The sequence below is a fragment of the Lissotriton vulgaris genome, chromosome 5, assembly GCF_964263255.1.
Source record: "Lissotriton vulgaris chromosome 5, aLisVul1.2, whole genome shotgun sequence".
NCBI lineage: Eukaryota > Metazoa > Chordata > Amphibia > Caudata > Salamandridae > Lissotriton > Lissotriton vulgaris.
In genome coordinates, this window is record NC_141693.1 from 1,570,811,429 (window position 1) to 1,570,829,537 (window position 18,109).

Sequence of the window (18,109 nt, forward strand, 5' to 3'; positions counted from 1 at the left end):
TCTCTTTTTTACTCAAACTAACTACTATAACCCCACACGGAGGTACAAAAGAACCAAATAATAAAAACAATACTCAGACCAAAGAATGAGCACCTGGAAATAGCAATTTTAAGCAACCATATGAGCAGCACAAACACAACGTCTCTGTGACTGATTCGGCAGCAACTAATGTTTTGGAATAAGCCACAACAAAGGGTTTCTGTTTGGAATGAATCAAACAACTCCCACTCAACGGCAGATAACTATCAATTTTACCTTCTAGGTCAGGCTTGTTCACGGGAGCCTGTTAAGCTGGGTCTGGTGGCTCAGTGCACTAATGCAGCCACTAAAGGGGTCTGTGTTTGACCTCATATTCACACGTTCAAATCCCAGCGGGTCCACTCAGCCATTCATCCTTCTGAGGTTGATAAAATGAGTACCATTGGGTAACAATAAAACATCTGTAGTTCAGCACCAAGATATCTGTCGGGGAAAACGTGCGATTTACAAATACATGTTATGAAGGCTTAGCGTGTGAAACCTGATGCACACTAATGTATATCAGAAACCCTATTGTAAGTACCGTTTTCCTCTACTCTCAGCTTCATTGTGCTGAAGTATACCACTGTAGTCTATTTCGTTTGCTAGAGCATGTTTGAACAGTCTTCATTGTCTTTGTTAAAGGATTCGAGGTACTTGTTTCTCAATATGGTATTGGCACTTACTTTTCAGTCTTTCTTCTTTGTGTATCTCATCTTGTGGTTGTGATGTATGTATGACACAATCACACATGCTTTTACAATGCATGCCATTACAACGCAGGCAATACAACGAACGCGTTGTTACACGTGTTCCATTACCATAGAAGTCGTTACAACGACTTGCCTTAGGGTATCGCTGGACTTTGGAATAGTATATATTACTATTCCAACTCCAGTCTGTGCAACAGGAGGGAAGGTGTTGGATTTAAAATCCAACATGTTCTGTAGTGAAAGTCGCTGTAACGAATTGCGCGGTAATGGAACGCATGGTAATAATGTGTTTGTTATATTGCCCGCATTGGAATGGTACTGCTTAGTTCTGGCTGCGTAGTAAAGACTGTTTCCCGGTTGGGATGTGAAACCCAAGCAATTCTGGACTTTGTAGATCATATAAGCGTAAAGCCGGCCACCCAGTGTAGAGGAAAAGACAGTGTAGAGAAACAAAACTGTTCTCCGGCATGTTTAAAATCATCGAAGTATAGGAGTTCCAAAATGTTCCTGAGTGGGTTTTGAGACCTATTGTGACATTATTCACTTAATAGCCCCTCTAAAGACATTTATTTGCCGTTGGTGGCAAGGGCTCTAGCCTCTGCAGTGCTATAGCCTTGTGATTTGATTGAAGTAAGGTTCTACACGAAGTCTAAAGAAATCCCAAATACCTTTTTATAAATTTCCACCTATAAATCACAAGCTTCCATTTTATAAACGCTACAATACCCACAGTTCCCTAAGCCCCTGAAATACTCCCACACTTGTTGGTTTTATGACCATAACAAATGCCTAACACATTTTATTTTCCATGAATTTATATGTGTGTTTTATGAGGGACTAAGGCCCTGACTTACAAAGGTTTTACAGTGGCTTAAGGCAATTTTATGACAATATTGCTAGCAAAAAAGTCACAAGCTTATCAAGTAATAAAGTCACAAGCTTATCATCATAAAATCTTGGCACCTTCGATTAAGTCATCAAATTCATAATAAAATTATATGACTGGTTCGATGATAAAATTCTAGGGCTAGTTCTTAAAAAACAAGCTAATCAAAAAGTTCCTTGCTTAAACCTTCTAGCTTCCTGGGACTGTATTTTGGGTCTAGATTACCAATAGTACAGTTGAAGGGAGATGGCTGATATCTACGATTCAAATCAGTGTGATACTTTTATACATAATTGTGTGTAATCTATGTATCGTTGTTTGGTGACCTTTTTAAATTGTAGCAGGAAACACATTTGGTGACCTTCTTAAATTGTAGCAGGAAACACAATGTCTTTATGTGTGAGTTACACATTCTGGTCAATCGTACACGTCTCTTATGGGTCCTGCAGGTTCCTGAGACTCAGAGCATGCTTAAGCGTCTATATTCAATGACTTTTTTTATTTGTTTTTGGGAAAGGAGAACTAGTGTGGGATAAAGCTCCAACCGGCTTGTGTCATGGAGGGTGGTCAGTAATGGCTTATATTCAAACATGTAGAGATTGGTGGGGAAGACGAGAAGAGGAAATGAAGAGGGCAAGACCTAAAACTTTAATTTCTAGGCACTACAAGCTAGCATAAAGCCAAACTGGTTGTCCTGAATTAGGTTGTTCGACCTATGTGTGTCTGAAGTTAGAGGGATATATTTGCGTATGAGCACTAATACCTTAGAACGGCAGACCCAGATGCAGGCTTTTTTAGATGGTGGGATGTCAATGGTCTTTAGCAGATGCTTGTGGTGCTTAGAGATGATCTAAAGTGTGTTTAAGGTACAGGAGAGAAGTATGTTGTCTTTATAGGGCGTCGCCTAAAAAGAAGCAAGGATTTTGCAGAGATCTTAGAGGGATATCAGTTAGATGCGGGTCCATTTGGCAGAATAGGAACATAGGAATAGTTTATGGATTAAAGATTCACATTGATATGATCATCTTGAATCGATCTACACAAACTCTATTAATTCTTTACGGCTTTGGTTAATTCATTGAGAAAAGTAACGGGGATCTGGTTGATGCACAGAATGTCGACTTTCTACAGGGCCTTGTTGTGGAGCTCTTTGAGTCATACAAGGGCTATGAAGAGCGAGGCCCAAGCCAGAGTTTTTGTTTGCGCATTTCATTGTGCTGGTATCCAGCTCTCTAGCATATGAAGGAAAAGATTTTTGGTGTTTTACAAACTGGAATTTTGCATTAGCAAAGGGATTTTTTAATGGTTGTCAAATAGGTTGAAAGGTGATGAGGTCTTGATGCAGCAGGTTCCTTTGGTAGTGCTCAAAGGACCAGGTGAGCCTTGATTGGCCCTTGTGGGTTATGTGAGGATGGAGTATTCAGACTTGAACCAATAGTGAAAGATAAGTAATTTTCAAGATAGTATACTGGGGTAAGTGTGGTTGGTGCTGTTTTCTTAGCATGTTTTGAGTGTGTGTCTCCATGTAAATAAAGTCAACCAGGGAGATTGTGGTAGGGTGTATGGCTATCCTTAAGGAGGTGAAATGGGCCAGATATTCACTGAACAATTTAATATTACTAGGATCTCGTGTATGGGGTACGATGTGGGGAGAAAGGGATTTCGAAAATTGTGTTAAAGTTGTCTATGAGGTACCGGGCATATTTTGAGTATGTTGGCTACATCAACACATCTTTTCTTCTCTTGGTCAAAATCGTTAGCCAACAAGGTTGTGTTCCTCAGTGATCAAGAAGAGGCTGTGGGGAGCGATGGTGAGTGTGGATTGTTTCTCTGCTTATAGTATATCTATGTTTTCCATTTGCAATTCGGTTTGGTAGGGCTGTGGGAGATCAAATCTGCATACTTTCATATGTAGTCATACTATGCCCTTTCAAGCCAATTCATGCTGAAACTGATCTGTCCTTATTCTTGTTACCCATAGAGACAATGGGTGAAAATGAACGGAACACTATAAACACGTTTGAGTAGTAGAAGCACGTCACTGGATAAGGAAGTGAGCAACAGGCACGGAGGTGGGACATTGGCCTTCTGAGGATAGCTTTTGTCTTGGTGTAGGAACTGCAACGGTCTAACTGCAAGTTTTCACCACTTATTAGTTTGGGGTTTTCTTTAGTGCTCGAAAAAAAATTCTGGATGGGGCAGCCATGTAACCAGGCCTGGTGTTTTTCAGGGACAGATTCAAGAAGAGAAGATGTCCACTATAGAGGGAAGCAGAACGATGCAGAAAGGTTGGCCTCTCTGTTGATAAATCAAAACACTGGTGATGATATCATTTGGCCTATGGCAAAATAACAAGGCTTGTGATAAAAGGATGAGGCCCTTGATAAGTCAGATGTCCCAAAGCCAGTGGTGAAGCTGCTGATAAAATCAAAAGACCTGTGAAAAAATCATGGATCCTACAATAAAATCATAACGTTGATGATAAAATCAGGATCCTGGTGTTAAAATCGCAAAGGTAGTGACAGAATTACGAAGCTAGCTTGTGCTAAAGTCAAAAGTCCGGTCATAAAATCTCAAAGATGGTGATATATTCACAAGGCAGATGTTGAAATCATGACACTGATTGTGAACATCAATATGCCGGTGATAGATGAGAGGTCCATAATTAAATAATTGATTCATTTGATTCTCAAGAAGGTGTTGCTCTTCGAGTGAATGTGCTTCTGCCTTTCCAAGAAGCTCCAGTACAGCCCTAATTTTGGCAACAAAAAGTTTAGGGGCATATTTACTAAAAAGTCACGTAGTGCAGCAAGTCACCTTTCTGCACTGCACTGCGCTACAGGGTAAGGGCAGGAGTGCACTATATTTTAAAGAATGGGACGCATTTTTGTCTTTGTTCCTGCACTGACACTCACTGTTTCAGCTGCCTAGTGCCAACGCAGGCCCCCTTGCACTCTGCACTGCAGAGAGGATTGTTTTTGTGCAGGATGGGGCACCTTCCTGCACAAAAACAACCCCGGAAGGCAAATTCATATTTCTGTGTGTGCGGTAGACTGATGAAAATGAATGAAAGATATTTCTCCTCGTTACGCCTCCCCCGGGAATAAGTAAGATTTTGGCACATTCCCAGATTTACACGTTCTTGTAAATCTGGGAATGGGATGTATGACATTACAACGCATGCTTTTACATCGCAACTTTTACAACGCATGCCTTTACAACGCATAGTGTTGAGGGGTGCTGGATAGTGAATAGTTTAATTTACTATTCCAACTTCAGTCCCTGTGGATAGTCAATTAAATCTATTCCCTATCCTAGAGAGCCCCCCAGCGCAATGCGTTGTAATGGTTTGCGTTGTAAAAGTTGTGATGTAAAAGCACTGCGTGGTAAAAGTTGCGTGGTAAAGGATGTTTCCCCTGGGAATGCACCAAAATCCATGCAAGATGCATGGGAACAAATACCGCAATACCTATGGAAAGCCTACCCAAGGAAGAGTAGCGCAATGCAGCGATTTACGCTGCGTTGCGCTATTCCAGATTTATGAAGCCACGCAAAGTGGCTTTGCATTGCTCCATAAATCTGTACCACACTGCGTGGTGAAAACGCGACACAATGTTAATGTTACCAGATTTCTAGAGCGCATAGCTGCCCGTGAGCGTCCCAGCGCTGAACATGTACTGGTGGAATTGGGGGGAAGCTCACGGGAACAGCCAAGTCTTCAGGGTCTTTCGGAATGCCAAAAGATTAGGTTGTGCACGGAGATCCAAGGGGAGGGAGTTCCACAACTTGGAGGCATTATACGAGAAACTTCGACCTCCTGCGCGAGCTCTCTTGATTTTAGGTAGCCGAGTAAGATGGGCATTGGAGGATCTGAGGGGTCTAGAGGTGGTGTAGGTGGTCACCAGATCTTTGAGGATGGGTGGGGCTTTTCCGTTGGGGATTTTGCGTGTTAGACATAGCGCCTTAAAATACACTCTTTCCACAACGGGTAGCCAGTGCAGCGCTCTAATGGCTGGTATGGCCGAACAGCGGCTCTTAGTGTTGGTCAGAATCCTAGCAGCCGCGTTCTGCACTACCTGTAGTTTAGATATGACTTTTCGCGGTGCGCCCAGGTACAATGCGTTTCCATAATCCAGCCTCGAGTGAATAAGGCCCTGGATCAGAAGTTTCCTTGATAGGAAGGGAAGTAGAGGTAAGATTTTCCGGGTGGAACGCATAAGACCGAAGCAGACTCCCGCCGTTTTCCTTGCTTGGGTTTGCATGGTGAGGTTTTGGTCTAACCACAGACCGAGGCTTTTAATCTCGGGTTTGGGAGTTGGGGGCTTGCCCATGCAGGGGGGCCAGAGGGAGTCAGGATGGAAGAGGGCCTGATTCCCCATCACCAAAATCTCCGTCTTGTCGCTATTAAGCTTCAAGTGAGATCTGTCCATCCACCTGACTATGTCACTCAAGCAAGAGTGAAGATTGATGGCGGGATTTTCCTGCTGGGTAAGAGAGACAACCAGCTGCGTATCATCTGCGTACGTCAGGAGTTTGATCCCATATGGGATGACTATTTTTTCCAGGGGGGGACATATATACATTGAAAAGCGTGGGGCTTAACGAAGAGCCCTGTGGCACTCCGCAACGTATAGGGGTCTCTATGGATGTATAGTTGTCCTCTATAACCTGGAATGAGCGGTCCTGCAGAAATGATTTCAACCACGACAAGGCAATGCCTGTGATCCCCAGATCACCAAGTCGCTGGGCCAGTATCTGGTGGTTGACCGTGTAGAAGGCCGCAGTCAGGACCAGGAGGATCACTGCCACTGATCCTCCTGCATCCATGATCTTTCTGGCCTCCTCGACTACCGTCACCATCGCTGTTTCAGTGCCTTGACACAAGCCTCTCGTAAATATGCCTCTTCGTTTTTAGTTAAGGATGGTTGATGTGAAACAGTTGTGGACAAATGACCATGCAACCACTTTTTCAAGGTGAAACCCATCACCTATTGTTCAGGTCACAAGATATATTTTTATTCCATTTCTGTCTGCGCCTTTGTGTGTTAACGTGTATATTTTTTAAGTTTTTAGATTAGAAAGTCAGTATGCCCCACATCTACCCACTTCAGAGGAAATCTACATAAAGGTTGACCCCACACCACCTCCCTTTCACAGCATTTTGTAAAACACACACAAAATACATTTGAGTATTCGTTTAATAGGTGCAAACATAATATGAAGACTCTTTTTCTTCACAACTCCCTCATTCTCTGACATAGGGGAGCCTGTGAAATGACTGCCATGCCCACCTGCTGTCACACAAAGATGACCTCACTGCCATTTGCTGGCTTGTTGAGGATACCAGTGATGTCATCAGTATACAACATTTGGTTGTGAATTGGATGTGGTTTGTTTGGGGTGCCTAAGAGATGTTGATATTTTAAGGTGAATTCGCTCATGTGGGGTTTGGTGGTGGTGAAAGCATTCCATGTCTTAAATCAGTGGCGCTTTCCCCATATTGTAACAGGTCCGGTTGCTATCACGGCCTAGTGGCGTGAGGAGACCACTTAATCCAACCCCAGTTGACTTTATTACATAACGGGGATGGGGAGGGGATGGTGGACCATTTTCATTACTTGTATTAGGGCCTACTGCACTGGTACTACACCTCTGCTTTGAGGAAACAATACTTTTACTTGGGAGTCAGATGCCTGGGTAGATGGGTTCAGGTACAACCAGACTTACGCCAGGCACCCTCCTGGAGTGTGATGAACAGTGCCAGCCTTTCATAGGCGCCACCCTGCCAAGAAGCAGGCTCCTATCACATCTCGAGGCCAGTCTAGCTCTGATCAAAAAGTTCTGAAACTTTGAGTTTTCTGGTTGGTTAATGTGGCTTGGAGTGACCCCGGCCTGGTTTAACCCCAGGCAGCGCTTAGCCTTGCTAGCTGAGACACAGTGAGTGATATTAAGAGAGACAGGCTAGGCGGGGAGGGAGGCAGGGGAGGAATAGGACCCGGTCTTGGGAAAGGGTACCAGAAGAGGAAGCCACAGCACGTGTTCTCCGGCCTGTCAGCAGTGCTCAGATCACACTGTGTGCTGCACTAATGGGTTTAAAGCTGCACAGCAATCCTGCAAGACGACTTTTACAACAGAAATACCCACCAGTGCACGGGGAGAGTGTGTGACCAGGTGCTGTGTCTTCAGGCAATGGAATTTGGTGTGCCATACAGAGATCTAGGAAAAATACTTGCTCTGTATTTGCATTTTCATACTTGTGATGAAGAAACATCAATGGCATGTGATGTCAGTGTGTTCAAACTGTGACAATAATCAGGTAAACTGAGATCACACTTTAGCACTTTTCCAGCAGTGTGAGGTAAAGTCTCATGAACGCTGATTTAATAAAAATGTCTGGGGTAACAAAGGTAACATCACAACCCTTGCACACGCAGTAATATTACAGGGTAAACTCCTTGCCCTGTCAGAAGTAACCAATTTGCTGCTGATTGGCAGATGTAAGCACAGGTAACTGCGGAAAGTATACAGGGCTCGTAGCACCCTGTTTCATTGGAATTCCTACTTCCTTCATGACCCCTGGTGGTTCTGGCTGTGCCGGAGGTCCTGAACTGCAAGCCTTGGGTACTAGTTCTAGTCCTTTCTACATCTAATTGTCATGCTTGGACAATCTGGGACATCACTCCAAGAAGTGACATCAGACTGTGGCATGATTCCAGAATATACATCAGTGTGACATCACGCCATCATGAAGCTTGATGGAGTCACACCTCAGCTCACTACAAACGTCAAAGCACTAGGATTCACCATTTACCTAAATTCTTCTACAGGATTGACATTGTCTTGAAAACCAAGAGGGAGTGGCATGCATTTACATTGTTGAAGAAAGTGAAATCCCTCCTCCCTAAAACTGTTTGTGGAATGGCAGCCCCTACCATCTTGAGGAGCTTAATACCAGCCGCGGCCCGTGCAGATAAGAGTGGTAGGGCCTGGTGGGTGGGGGGGATTTCGACAGAGGATGACGAGGGAAAATTAATAATTTATTTAATTTTCCCTCATCGTCTGTCGACTCCCCCCTCCTCCCCAGCCCGCACCTGGCCCCACCGCTCTTATCTGTGCAGAAATGCGACTGCTTTACCCCCACCCTGAAGGGCCTAAATTGACTGCTTGTCCAGGCCCATACCACCTTGAAAGTACAGCTACTGGTAGATGCTGGTAGATGCTAGCTGGCCTCTCCATTCTATTGTACATTATCTCAGATTGCACACAAGAGTCTCTGCGCTAGTCCCTCTGGTTGTACAGCACTCCGCTGCTTCTGAACTAGGTTTGCATCGTAGAAATTGTAGAGACGTGTTTACTGCATGAACAAAACACCAGGCTGTGCCAGCACACTTGGAAGCTGGGACCAGGCAGTGACCTCAAATCAAATGATGACATCTCACTAGAAAAGACATCAAAAGATGACATAACTTTAGAAATATGATGTCAGCCTGTGACATCACTAGGGAAACCTAATGTAAGCCTGTGCCTTCACTTCAAGAACCTGTTACTCCCATTTATATGTGCACTTGAGGTCTAGAATATTTGTATAGGGTAAAAGGTCATAGATGGTACTCACAGATACAAGCAGCAGCAAGGAGCCGGTTGGCAGAGTATGGCGACTCGCAGGTGGGAAAGATAGGCTGCAGCATGTAGTTGGAAAAGGTGATGGCGATGACCGCCTGGCTGGTGGGCTCAATGATGAGGAGCGACGTCCAGAGCCGGATGAAGGCTATAAAGCCGCCGAAGGCCTCCAAGATGTAGGCATAGCTGGCGCCTGACTTCTTGATGGTGGTGCCTAGCTCGGCATAGCACAGCGCCCCAAAGACAGAGAAGACCCCTCCCACTGCCCAGATCACAAGCGAGAGGCCATACGAAGCACTGTACATCAGGACTCCCTTGGGTGAGACGAAGATGCCTGAGCCGATCATGTTTCCCACGATGAGACAGACGCCATTGAGCAGCGAGATCTCCTTCTTCAGCTTCATGGATTCCTGAGACTCCGCAGGGCTTGGGGCACTGCCGTTGGCCATGGTGGAGTGCTCCTCCGCGGTGGAGGCTGGGGAGTATTTGGCCTCAGCCATGGTGAAAGAGGTAGCTGGCTGTGGAGGTGTCAGCGAGAGGCTGTTCACGTTACAGGCGGAGCAGCATTGCCAACTGCAAGACAAAAAAAAGAGCAAGATGTAAGAATGCGTCTGGATGGGGGCAGGGGTGGTACTTGAGGTGGGTAACCCAATGGTGACCCGAGCCAAATGCCAAACATGCCCTCAGTTTAAGCTTTTTTGTGCAGGAGATGCCACAGCCCTTTCTTTTGTAATAACTTCCATTAAAATGTGTATATATGATACCTAAACATTAATCGGTTAAGGCACAGCATTTTCTAAATTAAAATAACAAGTAGAAACTCCTCCGCCCTTAGTGTATCGCTGGAGCCAGTGTGTGCTTTGCATTGTATAGGTACATCTCTTGCAATTTCCAGCAGTGAAGTGGTCCAGGGCCTTGGGTCACGGACCCATATTATATCACTTGCCCAGCTCGACTGCTGGTTTAACTGGCTTGTCTGAGTCTTGGCAGGTAAGTTCTAGGGCAGAGGTCTTCAAACTGTGGGAAGCGCACCCCTGAGGGTCCGTGGCTGTGTTCCCAGGGGGCATAAATGTCTTTGTAACTATTTGTAGATGAAGATGGCCTGGAGGCGTGACTTTATTTATTTAGTGTTTCCAGGCTGCATTCATCGAACACAAGCAGTTGAAGTGCATAAAAACGTGTGGTGATTCTTGGTGCCCTGGTGGCGGAGCCAAATACATTGCTAATGGCCTAAAAAGTACAAAATGTTCTGTAAAAAATGTATTTAAACTTTAGCCATCTCCATATAAAGCAATGCACTTATCGTAAATGGAAAATAAATGAAAATAAAATTATCTTTGGGAACACTTTCTTTTATGTTATGAAACTTCAGTTGGTTGATGTGATCACTGCAGATGCCTAACTGTATGACCACGCAATTGCAACCTGGTTGGCGCAGTGCTTAATAGTGGCTTGTGCATTTATAAGACTATAAAGTCCTAGCCTGTAACATAAAGTCCTCTGAATATGCAAGTCATTATGTTAAACTTGTATTGCACACAGTATCAGCATGGCCACTGAAATTATGCAGCACGGTAGAACTAAATTATGCAGCACGGCTGACTAAATTATGCATTAAAATAAGGCAAAATCTGAGGCTTAATGTGGCTCTTTTCGGAATGGTATTACTTCATTCTTTTGTCGGGTTTACACATACTAACACTGTCTGGGCAAAGGTTTCTCCTCATTAGTACCAGTTTATCACCCGAACACAGCAATAAGCAACAGAAAGGTGACCAGTCACACTTTCGATGGGCCTTCCACGGTGCTGCAACATGTATTGCTGCATGTTTAGTACCTTTGAAACCGTTTGAGCAATAAACACATTTTTTGGGTAAAATCTGCAGATTATACAACAGATGGTAGATTAAGCGGCAACTCCATAATTATGTGGAAGATTCTGCAGCTGCAAAATTGCATATTTCCAGTGGTCCTAACTCTAAAATAGGCTGCTCAAAATTATTTAGAATTTAAGATAAAAACAAGTTTTTTCAAAAAATGTCTTTTAGTAATAGGTGATACACTGTATCTACTTCAAACATTGTTATAAACCCATTAAAGAGGATGCCCTCAAACATGAACACCCCTAGATCACCTCTCAAAAAGAATACATCTTTGTCACCATAAAGCTTCAAGAGACTCCATAAATAAAAGCCCGTACTTAGTTCCAGCAGCCTTCACATTTGGTGATTAACCAACTGCACACATTTACCTTTCTTTCAGATAGCCAGTACCCTGGTGAGAAAGCCTGTTTCTTCTGTAGTTCTCTGTCCAATGATAGCATCAAAGAGATGGCCCAGTGGAGAGGGTGTTATGTGGGGGGCTACTTTTGTCATTTACAAATGGAAACAGACACAGATTCCTCAGAGAGATCCCCTGAGAAAGGTGGAGATTTTTTTTAATGGCCATCACTGGCATCAGTGCTGCAGGTGCAGTGACAATGCGGCAATGCTGCGAATGACCACAGCACCCAAATTATGGCTGTATTACTGGTTTTTGAGAATTTACCTCTTATGAATCAGAGGGTTTTTATGCTTCATTTGAGTGTTTTAATGTCTTGCTGAGTATATTGCTGGTGAAAACGCTGCTGCTAGTCGTCTTTTTTTTGGTTTCCTGACCTTTTAACTTTCTTTTCACTTCCGGCATTGCTTAGCTCTGACTGGTTGCTTTTGACCAATCAAAGCTGAGCCAGTTGAGCCCCCGGATACTTGCTGCAAGCCGTAGCGCGGATGCGCCGCTGGTGCACCAAAGGCAAGCCCGTCAGCACTCGTCTGCACCTGGATATACCCAGGAACCAGGCACTTTGCCTATCTGAAATTCCACAGGCTGGTCTACTCACATGAGGAGCTCCTTTCCCTCAGATATTGCGTTTCTCCTTGTGGTGAGTGTCGTGCCCCCCCAAATAGGACAGGAGCCGGAGAGTAGTCTTCAACACTTTTTTATTCTTTCATGCCCTACTCGTAACTGCCCTTCGGTCTTGTGTCCCTCCCATTCCTGTTCCTGGTTCCCGGCTCCGCCCCCCAACCACTAGACTGCATCACGACGTGACATCTCCCCCCTTTTTAACAAACAAAGTTGATTCCCGAAACTTCTATAGTATCTTGATCAGCTGCACAGGGCGGCGACCCGCCTATTTGAGTCATGAGACACGTCTCCATCACAAACTCAAACTCGGTCTGTTTTTCAGGTGTCAGCAGGGTGCAGTCTGTTGGGGACACTTCATTGTGTCTTACCGGCTGCCTCGACAGGAGTATCGCTTCTTGTGATGTGGCTGTCAATGGCTCCGCTAGATGTCGGCTGTCCGTATTCTTTTGTAGTTCTTGTTTGAGCGGCAATTGATCGCTTGCACGTGTGTCCGTTGTTTTAGTTTTCTTCCGAGCGCCTGCATGCACTTCTATTTCTCGTTGTCTTATTCGGTCAGAGGCAACACTGTCCTCCTGTCCTTGGACAGGCATGCCAGACAACACAGGTGCGCCCTTCCCTTCTAACTGATGATGATGACCTCTCTTTCCCAACGTGTTGGCCCCTCTGGGTAGGGTGACTGGGTGGTCCCTTTCCGCCCTGCGGGTGCAGTCACCTGCATCTGTGCTTTTTCTGTGCCCTTTTTGCATAAGTCTTGCTGACCCCTTCAATGGTGACGGTATATTCTTCACATCATGGTGTTCCTGGGGCTGACATGGCATGTTGCCTTGTGGGGAGTTCAGACATTGCAGGTTGTTGGCCTGAGGTGTGTTGTTTTGGACAGGAAGGATGGCCTTTGCTTCCACTGTGTTTTCAAGTGGTGGACACCGTGACCGTTGTCGGTACCAGGACTCTATTGACTTAAGTGATCGTCCGGATATGCTTTCTGAGTCGGTCGACGACGCACTCCTAGAGTCGACGCTATCGAGGAGACACTCCTCTGGGTGTATCTTTTGAGATGTCTTTTGTGTTCTTGCTATGACGGGGTTGTTTGCTAGCCACGTATTTGCTTCCTTGGTTTGGTCTTGAGATGTTCGACTCTTCTCTGTTTTCTCCTGATCACAGATGACTTGAGCGTATGCGTCTTGAGTTGTTCGAGGGTTGTTTGCTGGCCACGTGTTTACTTCCTTGGTTTGGTCTTGGAGTATTTGACTCTTCTCTGTTTTCTCCAGATCACAAATGGCTTGAGCGTATGCATCTTGAGTTGTTCGAGTGTATGTGTGTATCGGTTTCTGGGGATGGCGTGGCTTGTCCCCTCGCCGGTGTTTGGTCCTTTCCTCACAACCGTTGAGTCGACTATCGTCGGTCTCCTCTGTGTGGTCTGTGTCTCTGCTTGATGGTTCTCCGGAGTAGTCTGTGTGGTCTGTGTCTCTGCTTGATGGTTTTCCGGAGTAGTATGTTAGTTTCCGAATATAACGTGACTTGTCTCCTCGCCGGTGTTTGTAGTTTTCGTTATGACCATTAGGTAGACTGTCTTCGGCCTCCTCTGTGTGGTCTGTGTCACTGCTTGATATGTCTCCAGAGTAGTGTGTTGAGTGGCTTCTCGGCGTTATGTCAACCTGGTTGTCACGATTCCTGGTTGTCCCAGTCTTTCGTACACCCTTATCCATTGTCCTTTGTGTTGGTGACTCAGGGAGTTCCCTGTCACTTCGTCTTTCATGGTATCTTACTTCAAGTCCGCCTTCGCCCTCCCTCTCTCGGGTTTTGTTTGACTTCTGGGCTTTCCTCGCGGACATGGGGAATGTCTCCTTTCTTCGCTGTTTGTTTCCTGCTTCCTTGTCACTTTGTCTCTCATAGTATCTTGCCTCTAGTCCGCTTTCGCCCTCCCTCTCTCGGGTTTTGTTTGACTCCTGAGCTTTCCTCGCGGACATGGGGAATGTCTCCTGTCTTCTCTTTTTGTTTCCTGCTTCCCTGTCACTTTGTCTCTCATGGTATCGTGCCTCTAGTCCGCTTTCGCCCTCCCTCTCTCAGGTTTTGTTTGACTTCTGGGCTTTCCTCGCGGACATGTCTCCTGTCTTCTCTTTTTGTCTCCAGCGTCCTGGTGGAATTCTTCGGACACTTCCCTCGCTGTGACCTGCTCTCCAATTTCGGCTCTCCTGATGATCTCTTTTAGCGGGAACCGCCCTTGAATGATCTTGGGCTTGGTGTCGGGTTTTGAACAGCCTTCAATCACCCGCGGTCGGATTGCATCTTCATTTGTGAAGGTGTCGAAGTGGCAACCTTTCACTAGACGTTGCAGCCGGGTAATAAAGCTTGGTAAGGATTCTAATGGTTCCTGCCGTGCTGCGTTGAAAGCAATGCGTTCATGATCCACATCTTCCTTCGCGTAGAAGTGAGCGAGCAGCGTCTCTCTGAGTCCCCTATATGTCTCTGTGTCTTTTGCTAAAAATGTTTTGATTAAACGTCGGCCTTCATGGCCCACCAGCTGAAGCAGTAGTAGTCGACGTCTGCTTTCCCTCCACTCACCGATCGTTGCGAGGAATTCGTCCAATGACTCCAGCCACTTTGACCATTCAGGACCTAAACGGTGAGCGCTGGTCTGTGTCACTGGAGGAGGTACTCCAATGCAGGGATTGGGTTTGTGCGTGTCTTTCCTCACAGGCATGATGGTGTAGTACGCAAGCTTCAGGTAGACGGACTTGATTTCTTGAGATCAGCTTGGTCGCCACTCAGCCGTTGGCGGTATGATTCTTTGTTCGTGGTTGTTGCGTTCACCAGGGCTCGTTCTCTTGTGTTTGCCAATGCATTTTGTGGTTTCCTCTAGTCTTCACCGCTGTTTGTTTCCTGCGGTCACTTGTGCTTGTTCACTCTACTGTTGTTTTTACTTGTGCTTGTTTCCTTATTCTATCTCTTGTATTTACGCAGTCTTGTTTTATTACTTGTTTGTCGTGCATTCATCAATGCTTGTTGTATGTGTGTCAGTCTTGTTTCGTCACTTGCATCTTGCTTATTTTCCTTCTCGCACTTGCCTGTGCTTGTTTCTTTGTTAAGCCTCTTGCCTTTGCTTATGCTTTTTTTTTATTTCAAGGGTTGTATTTTCTCACTTTTGTTGGCAGGTTTCACAATTGCCTGGCTCTAACATGGCCGACACATACAATTCAATGGGGCCTATGGCTGGCGCCTGACTTTAAGATGGCCGCCGCTCGAGACAGACTGTGTTTATAGTCATTCGAGATTTACTTTGCATGAGTGCCAAATGTAAGGTCTCTGGCTTGCTGGCTCATCATTTGGGAGCGTGAACACTCAGGACTCACCCCACGCCTCTTTGGTGCCATCGGCAGGCGGTCTCGAGTCCGGTCTTCGCTTTCTCTCTTTCTTCGCTTTTTTTCTTTCAGTGCTTCTCCGCGCCTTGGCTGCAGCCTGATCTTGCCTCCCCACTTCCCTCCGAGGATCCCTCGTGTTAGCAGGCAGTTTCTCTACTGGGTGAGTGGCGGCTTTCAGCAGCTTTACCTTGGCTCAATGGTGCTTTCGATTTTCGCGCTCTTTCCGAGCATCGCATCGGGACCCCTGCAGGCTCTCGGGTGTCGGGCCACCCTCCGGAGGTCGGCGGGCAATACCTCCGCTATGTTAATCAGGATGTCAGGGCACGGGCAGTAGCTTCTTTGAAACAGCGCTGATTCTCGCGCTTTGGCAGCATTCAGGCACAACGTGTGGAGCATTCCGTTTCGCGCTCCTTACGTGCTGCGCTGACACGGGCTGCAGGCTCTCTGTTTTCCTGGCCGTCCACGGGCGGCAGAGGTCTTGGGCAATGTGGGCTTCAGTTGTCATCCCACCCTCGTCGCCATTGTCGTGCCCCCCAAATAGGACAGGAGCCGGAGAGTAGTCTTCAACACTTCTTTATTCTTTCATGCCCTACTCGTAACTGCCCTTCGGTCTTGTGTCCCTCCCATTCCTGTTCCTGGTTCCCGGCTCCGCCCCCCAACCACTAGACTGCATCACGACGTGACAGTGAGCATGGCTGGGTCCCAGCTGAATGACCACTCCATTCTAGCTCTTGCGAGTTTAAGACAAATGCAGCCGGTTCCACTGCTGAGCCCCACCCTCATAAGCAAGAGTACAAACTCCTCCGTCTAAACTGCCGCTCCTTGGTCAAACCCAAGATCCTTTTAGGTTGTTTCCTCTCCCTACAACTCCAAGGTTCACCATGTTAGAAGAGCGAGAGAAGGAGGGCGCTTTTTTTGTGCCAAAGCACCCGCCCTTTGGTACTCTCTACCTCTGTCCATTAGCAGCATTCAGAATTACTGGGCCTATTGAGGGCAGTGAAGACCTGGCTATTCTCGGTCTAACCCTCTGTTTATCCCTGTGGCCTTCTTATCTGAAACTAGAGCTGGGACGCCATGGGCAGCCATGCATTTTACAAATGCCTTAAAATAACATAACATTACTAGCAAAAAGATGGGCGGTAACTCTAGTTTGCAGTGCAGGGAAGAGGTCCAAAGCAACAGGGGGTAGGATGTGCGTTTTTACCCCCTTTTTAGGTAGAGCCTCCGCAGTGCATGCGCTGCTCTGCGAGGCATGCTGCATTGAGGTATGGAATACAAGCTCTGCCCATTACCCGCCCATCTTTTCAATTGGCTCGGGTTACTGTCCTTTCAAATTTATTGCTTTTCATTTGTGAATAGGCTTAGTAATCCCTCCTTGGTACCACCTTGTCTGCATTTGTAACCTCCCATAAGGACTGGACTTTTTACTTGTGTTGTTACACGGTCTGCTTTATGTAGTTGGTGAGCACTATTTTCTTTAATGATCTTCCCCTATTCGACCCACGACGTCGCAGCATGCCACCCGCTATTATATTGTTATTAGCAATGTATTTATTTAATTTACAGCGTGATCTGCTTTAACTATAGCGGCCACGCTTATTTACTTATTTAATTTATGGTGCAGTCTGCTTTCATTTTAGCTGCCACGCTTATTTAATTATTTAATTTACACTGCGTTCACTTTCACTTTAGCGGCAGCGCTACAGAACCTTCATTAATTATTTATTTTTTCTTTTCAGTTGACAGCACCACATACCGTGCTTTAACTTTAATTTTGGACGTGCCCCTTTCTTTACACGCTAGTCACTGTAACCTGAATACGGTGAACAGCGTCTAAAGAAAGCGGGCGCGACAACCATTAAAGTGGTCTCGCATTTGCAAGAGTTTGAGCTCTTATCATTTGAAAAGACGATGCCTTTTATATATGTTTTGCTTTTAAAAACACATAAATAAAAGGCATTGTCATTTACAATGCAATGGCTTAAACTCTTGCAAATGCGAGACCTATTGCATTGAAAGTGCTTGTTTTACGCAAGGAAGCAGACAGCCTGCTTTAAGACTCAGGCCTCGGAGTGATGGGCACTGGAATGAGTAGAGGAGCACTGTAAGGAAGTGCCCTCTTTTTGCATGGTTGCCCCCACTTTTTGCTAAACTGCTGATGTACTTTGACTGAGTGTGCCCTGGGATCCTGCCAAACAGGCACCCAGGGTCTATTTTCCTTCCCTAAAACTGCCTTGAAAAGAAAACCCAATTGGCACTACATGTCAGCCCCTTGTAAATGGTACCACAGGTACCCAGAACACTGTGGCCAGGGAAGGCCTCTAAGGCCTGCATCACTTATTGTGCCACCCATAGAGGCCATGTATCTTTACACACACACTGCCTTTGTAGGCTGCATGTTTTGCTGCAGAACAAAGTGAAGAGTCGAAATGGTGCACATCCCTGTGTGCCATGCCTACACCCCACTGCCCTGGCATAGATCAGCAACCCCTCAAGCTGGGTGCGCTATAACAGTGGTGAGGGTACTAGTGCATGAGCCCTGTACCCCTACAGTGTCTAAGCCAATTCTTAGACATTATAAGTGCAGTAATGCCATTATGAGTATATGG

General features: G+C 45.8%; 1 protein-coding gene across 2 annotated transcripts in view; it reads right to left on the reverse strand.

Annotated features, from left to right (window-relative positions):
* Positions 1–18,109, reverse strand: part of SLC7A7 (solute carrier family 7 member 7) — a 188,460-nt gene that overhangs the window by 146,837 nt on the left and 23,514 nt on the right. For both annotated transcript variants that reach the window (XM_086923651.1, XM_086923650.1), the window contains exon 2: positions 9,233–9,810. In XM_086923651.1, the coding sequence (XP_086779777.1) occupies positions 9,233–9,737 (505 nt within the window). In that variant the 5' untranslated portion in view covers positions 9,738–9,810. The remainder of the gene's footprint in view (positions 1–9,232; positions 9,811–18,109) is intronic.